General features: G+C 40.7%; 1 protein-coding gene across 1 annotated transcript in view; it reads left to right on the top strand.

Annotated features, from left to right (window-relative positions):
* The first annotated feature begins 844 nt into the window (after positions 1–844).
* The window catches only part of CCDC69 (coiled-coil domain containing 69), a 70,842-nt gene continuing 64,687 nt past the window's right edge, over positions 845–6,999 (top strand). Inside the window, exon 1 of the mRNA XM_049868895.1 lies at positions 845–928. Coding sequence (XP_049724852.1) covers positions 845–928 — 84 coding nt within the window. The remainder of the gene's footprint in view (positions 929–6,999) is intronic.

Here is a 6,999-nt window from a genome sequence, read left to right as displayed (position 1 = left end):
GTCTAAATGGACACACCACCCCAAGGGCAAGGATAAGAAGGCAGGAGGGGACAGGAAAGCTGGTAATGGGAAACCCGAGGTTGAGAAGGGGAGAATGTTAACATGTTGTGGGGTTGGTGGCCAATGTTGCAGGGCAATGTATGTATTGTTTAATGAGAAACTGGCTTGCTCTGTAAACCTTCCTATAAAGTACAATAAATAAATTAAAAAAAAAAGAAGAAGCACTAGTTAGAGACAATATGAGTGTCCTGATTACTCACTCTATCCAAAAAAAGAAATTGCTTCTAGTAGACAGAATCTCAATGACAGTGGCTTAAACAAATTGTTTATTCTATTATGTGAAAAAGCTTAAAAGTAGGTGATCAAGGCTATGTGGAGGCTCCCTAAATTCATCAGAAATCAAGGTCCCTTCCATCTTTTTGCTCAAGGTATTAAGATGGCTGCTGAAATTCAGCCATCATGTGTGTATTCCAGGCAGGGAAAAGAGGGTGGGGAAAGGGGAGCCCTGCTCCCAGCTGAGTCATTAGAAGATTTCCTGGAAGTCCTGGGCTGTAATTTCCATTACATATCCCTGGTCATCCCTAGGTCCAAGGGAAGCTGAGAATGTAGGCTTAACACTGTCACAAAGAATATCAGAATTCTGTAAATAAGGAAGAGGGAAGAATGGGAACTGGGTAAGATGACTGGCAGCCTCACCACAGTACCAAGTGCCAGGTGGGGTGGGATGAGGTCGTGGGGTAGGAGACAGAGCCCATAGGGAGGACACGCAGCGCACGCAAACACCTGTAACTCCCAGGAAATCTGCCAAGTGTGCTAAGAGAGCTGCAGAACAAGTGCTGTGAGGATGACTTTCGAGAGGAGGGGTCTTCTCTGCTTTGGATTCATGGAGGGCTTCTGGAAGGAGAGTGAGTTTGAGCTGCCCCTTGATGTACAGATAGAATTATAACCCACAGAGATAGACTGTGAGGAAAGACAACCTGGGTAGGGGGCATATATTTGGGGATCAGTTGGACCCAATTAGAAAAACCTGAACAGAAGACAATTTGGGGGCTAGATAGACATTTAACAACCACCGAGTTGAGAGGTTCTTAACCTGGGATCCAGAGTACCTGGGTTGTATGAACAGTTAATGCCCTTGGCTGTTAACTGAAAGGTTGGAGGTTCAAGTCCACACAGAGCTGCCTCAGAAGAAAAGCCTGGTGATCCACTTCAGAAAAAAATCAGCCTTTGAAAATCCTATGGAGCACAATTCTACTCTAACACACATGGGGCTACCATGACTCAACGGCAACTGATTTTAACCTGGGGTCCATACATAGCCCCACTGCCTGGGCTGCAAGAGGTCCCTGAACTTCCCAAAATTCTATGTGAAACTTTTTATGGTTGGGTATACTGTACTTTTCTAATGAAATATTCTCAGAATAATCCCCGTATTGTTATTTCCAATCCTTCCCAAAAGAGCCCACCCCATCCTCAAACTTGGTCCCTTTATGCACAGCCTAGCTATGGGCACTAATTCTTCATTCCCTAAATCCCAAACCTCCAAATCTACCCTGACTTGACTCATGCTGTTCCTCCTTGTAATTATGCCTCCCTGTTTCTCCTATTCCCCCTAAGTATGGGAAGATAGGTAATGATGTTCCCATCACTAGAAGTATTCAAACATAGGCTGCATAATCACCTAGAAGGTACTTTAGAAAAGACATTCGAATTTGTCAGATCTTAGCTGCAAGAAACATGAGCTCAGCAACCAGATCCCACACCAACCTGAGATTCTAGGATTTCTTTTGGCATGAATGTTCTTTGGCTTTAGTGTTCCTCCAGGAAGTCTTCCTTGACCAACCCCACCCACCTTGGTGTCTTATCTTCCTTTAATGGTAATGTTTTCTGCAAGAATAATACAACTTGGCATTAGTTTTTAAACCTATCTTATATTACATATAAATCTCATGTCACAAACCAGATTATAGCTAATTCAAGGACAGGATTAAATCTTATTCTCTTGTACCTCCACTATGCCTTAAACACAGGGTGATCAACCATCCCAGTTTGCCTGAGCATGAGGATTTTCTTAGGACAGGGGGCTCTCAGTGCTAAAACTCAGAAAGACCTGGGCAAACCAGGATGAGTTAGTCACCTTACTTGCCCAGGAAATGGGTATGTAGTAGTCCCTGCTTGTTGATTGCTAACTACAGTAAACATTACCGCTGTTCACCGATATTTCTGGTTCTCTTCACCTTTTGGGCACATAATGTGCACTCCTCATCCCCTTGAAGTTAGACATGATCATGTGACTTGCTTTGGCTGATGAAATGTGAGTGCACTTCATATGTTTCAGTTCTGAGTGGAAGCATGTAGGACTCCATGCACTTTTCTCACCGTGGCAAACCCTGAAATATCATGTTGAGTTGGTTACATCATGGGATGGTGCTTCACAGAGGTGAAGCAGAGCCCTCTGCCTACCCATGATCCCATAATAGACATGTTGTTGTTGTTGTTGTTAGGTGCTGTTGGGTCGGTTCCAACTCATAACGACCCTGTGTACAACAGGACAAAATACTGCCGGGTCCTGCATCATCCTCGTGATTGTTGTTATACTTGAGCACATTGTTGCAGCCACGGTGTCAGTCCATCTCATTGAGGGTCTTCCTCTCTTTCGCTGACCCCCTACGTTACCAAGCATGATGTTCTTCCCCAGGGACTGATCCCTCCTGATAACATGTCCAAAGTATGTGAGACGAAGTCTCGCCATCCTTGCTTCAAAGCAGCATTCTGGCTGTACTTCTTCCAAGAAAGATTTGTTCATTCTTTTGTCAATCCATGGTATATTCAATATTCTTCACCAACACCATAATTCAAAGGCGTCAATTCTTCGATCTTCCTTATTCAATGTCCAGCTTTCACATGCATATGAGGCAATTGAAAATACCACGGCTTGGGTCAGGCTCACCTTAGTCCTTGAAGTGACATGTTTGGTTTTTAACGCTTTAAAGAGGTCTTTTGCAGCAAATTTGTCCGGTGCAAATGGGTTTCTGGGTATGCACCATTTGATTTCTTGACTGCGGTTTCCGTAGGTGTTGATTGTGAATCCAAGTAAAATGAGATCCTTGACAACTTCGATATTTTCTCCATTTATCATGATGTTGCTCATTGGTCCAGTGGGGAGAATTTTTGTTTTCTTCATGTCGAGGTGTAATCCATACTGAAGGCTGTAGACTTTGATCTTTATCAGCAGGTGCTTTAAGCCCTCTTCAATTTCAGCAAGCAAGGTTGTGTTATCTGCGTATTGCATGTTGTTAATGAGTCTCCCTCCAATCCTGATATCCTGTTCTTCTTCATATAGTCCAGCTTCCTGGATTGTTTGCTCAGCATACAGATTGAATAAGTATGGTGAAAAGATACAACCCTAACTCAAACCTGATTTTAAACCATGCAGTGTCTCCTTGTTCTGTTCAAACAACTGCCTCTTGATCTATGTACAGGTTCCTCAAGAGCACAATTAAGTGTTCTGGAATTGCCATTCTTTGCAATGTTATCCATAATTTGTTATGATCCACACAGTCAAATGCCTTTGCATTAGACGTCTACCTGTGTTTCATTGACTATGCAAAGGCATTTGACTGTGTGGATCATAACAAAAAGACATGTAGTATAAGTATTGACTCCTCTAGTGTTAAACCACTGAGATTTTTATGATTTTCATTACTGCAGCAAAACCTAACCTAATCTGACAGGTATACCAGCCACCAAAATATTTCATTGGCAACTTTCTCAAACTCAAATTACCAAAGCAAAAATAAACAAGAAAACAACAACAAAATACAAAACAAAGAAACTTAGAGCTTTAAAATTTTTTTTTCAGGGAGGAATTTCAAAGCACATAACCAAAAACCCAGTTGTGGAACAGTGGGAAATCTGGTCTCCCAGGAGGTTTGGAGACGGGGGGAGACAAGCTCTCTTGGGACCAGAGGCTCCAGGGACAGAATTTCCCTTCCCAGTTCCTACACGAGGAGCCCTGGTGGCACATTGGTTAAAGCGCTCGGCTGCTAACCAAAAGATGTGGCAGTCTGCTTCCATGAGGATTTACAGCCTTAGAAACCTTATGGGGCAGTTCTACTCTGTCCTTACAGGGTCACTATAAGTCAAAATCAACTCAATAACAATAGGTTTAGTTTGATTTAGTTCCTACCCACCACCCCAAGTTATTGATTTTAACTGTTGACATTGAAATTTGAGATCAATTTTAGAAAGTTCAACTCTTCAATATACAGATGGGGAAACTCTCAGAAGGGAGAAACAGCTGGGTCAGGATCACACAAGGCATTTCTGGGTACAAACTCCCCACCCATTTTAACCATCTTTGCCCTTTATGTTGCTTTTTCACCTAGTTAATTCAGTCATTGTCCATTTCTTTGGTATTCCACAGACTTGCCCATGGATTAAAAAACTAGTCTTAGTTTCACGAATGGGTTTAAAACCATATATTTTTTTTAATTTTCTTTTTCTTATTACAATAGCAATAAGTGCATCGTTTTCAGTTGTAATATAGGTTTTTAATTTTAATTTACCTTTTTAACTTTTTTTTATTGTGTTTTAGGTGAAAGTTTACAACTCAAGTTAGTTTCTCATACAAAACTTTATACACGTATTGTTATGTGACTCTAGCTGCAATCTCTGTTGTGTGGCAGCACACTCCCCCTTTCCACCCCACGTTTCCCATGTCTATTCAACAAGTTCCTATTCCTTTCTGCCTTCTCATCCTGCCTCTGGACAGGAACTGCCCATTTAGTCTCTTGTATCTACTTGAACTAATCTTTGTCTGATGAGTTGGCTTCAGGAACGGTTTTAGTTCTGGTTTAACAGAGAGTCCGGGAGCAATGTCTTCTGGGGTTCCTCCAGTCTCAGTCAGACCATAATGCCAGGTCGTTTTACGTGAGTTTGAGTTCTGCACCTCACTTTTCTCCTGCTTTGATTCTCTGTTGTGTTCCCTGTCAGGGTGGTCATTGGTGGTAGCCAGGTATCATCTAGTTCTTCCGATCTCAGGCTGATGGAGTCTCTGGTATATGTGGCCCTTTTGTCTCTTGGGCTAATATTTTCCTTGTGTCTTTGGCATTCTGCATTCTCCTTTGCTCCGAGTGGGTTAGGACCACTTGATGCATCTTAGACAGCCACTCGCAAGCTTTTAAAACCCCAGACGCTACTCACCAAAGTGGGATGCAGAACACTTTCTTAATAAATTTTGTTATGCCAATTGACCTACATGTCCCCTGAAACCACGGTCCCCAGATCCCCACCCCTGCTACTCTGTCCCTCAAAGTTTTTGGTTGTATTCAGGAAACTTCTTAGCTTTTGGTTTAGTCCAGTTGTGCTGAGTTCCCTTGTATTGTGTGTTGTCCTTTCCTTCACCTAAGATAATTCTTGTCTACTATCTAGTTAGCGAATTCCTCTCTGCCTCCCTCCCCACCCTCGTAACCATCAAAGAATGTTTTCTTCTATGTTTAAACCTTTTTTTGAGTTCTTATAGTAGTAGTCTTATATGATATTTGTCATTTTGTGACTGACCAATTTCACTCATCATAATGTCTTCCTGATTCATCCATGTTGTGAGATGTTTCACTGATTCATCACTGCTCTTTATCATTGCATAGTATTCCGTTGTGTGATTATTTTATTTTTTGAATATTTTATTGCATTTTTGGAAAAAGTAGACAGAGCAAAACAGGTTCCAACTCAACAATTTCTACATGTATTTTTCAGTGACATTGGTTACACTTTTCACGTTGTGTCAACATTACATTCTCATTGTTTTTATTCTAGTTGTTTAATTCCCACTAACTTAGTCTCACTGCCCCCAAACCTTCCCATCTATGCTTTAGAGTATCTGTTATCCATTTGGTCCCATATAGATAATATTTTTTAAAAGTGCAGATCTCAAGAGTAACATTCTTTACTTTTTGATCTAACCTGGTATTTAGTGAAAAGGTAACTTCAAGAGATAGTTTCAGTTCAAGGTTTAAAAAGTATCTCAGGGCAACCGTCTTAGGGATTCCTCCAGTCTCAAAGGGCCCAGTAAGTCTGAGAGAATTCTCTGAGAATTTTAAGTTTCATTCCACATTTTTCTCCCTTTCTATTCTGACTCTGATTAGAATGTTTGGTAGTGGTAGCCGGGCACCGTCCAGTTCTTCTGGTCTCAAGACAAACATACTCATTAAAAAAAAAAAAAAAAAAAAGATTAGAAAAATGAAAAATAATTTTAAAAAGCTAAAATCCCACTCATCTAGAAGTAATCACTATTTTGAAAGAATTTATTTTAATTTTTTTTGTTGTTGAGAATTTACATAGCAACACATACACCAATTCAACAGTGTCTACACGTACAATTCAGTGACACTGGTTATATTCTTCAAGTTGTGCAGCCATTCTCACCCCTCTTTTCCAAACTCTTCCTCCCCATTAACGTAAAATCCCCGCCTCCTAAGCTTCTCATCCAGGCTTTCGAGTTGTTGTTGTAAATTTGATCTCACCCAGCTTTGAGCACAATGCTCAAGGCTGATGTACTTTACTAATTAAGATAAACTGTGTTTTGGTTCAAAGACGATTTCAGGGGTTAGTTTTGGTTTTAGGTTTAAAGTTTAACTCATCCAGCCTGGATTCTATGGAGAATTTGAAATTCTGTTCTGCTTTTTCCCCCCTTTTTATTGGGATTCTTCTATAGAATATTTGATCAAAACATGCAGTAATGGTAGCGAGGCACCAATCAGTTCTTCTAGTCTCATGGTAAACAAAGCAGTTGTTTGTGGAGGCAATTAGCCACATATTCCATTTCTAGAGGTAATCATTACTGATATCTTTTTTAATAAATAAATAAAATGGATGTGTTACTGTCATGGAGTGAATTATGCCCCCCAAAAAATGTGTGTATTAATTTGGTTAGGCCATGTGGGGTTGTCCTCCATTTTCTGGTTTTCCTATGTGTTATAAACCATAATCTTCTCCTGT

This window comes from Elephas maximus, chromosome 2 (genome assembly GCF_024166365.1).
Source record: "Elephas maximus indicus isolate mEleMax1 chromosome 2, mEleMax1 primary haplotype, whole genome shotgun sequence".
Lineage (NCBI taxonomy): Eukaryota > Metazoa > Chordata > Mammalia > Proboscidea > Elephantidae > Elephas > Elephas maximus.
Note: the sequence above shows the minus strand (reverse complement) of the source record. Positions and strands in the feature narration are given on the sequence as shown.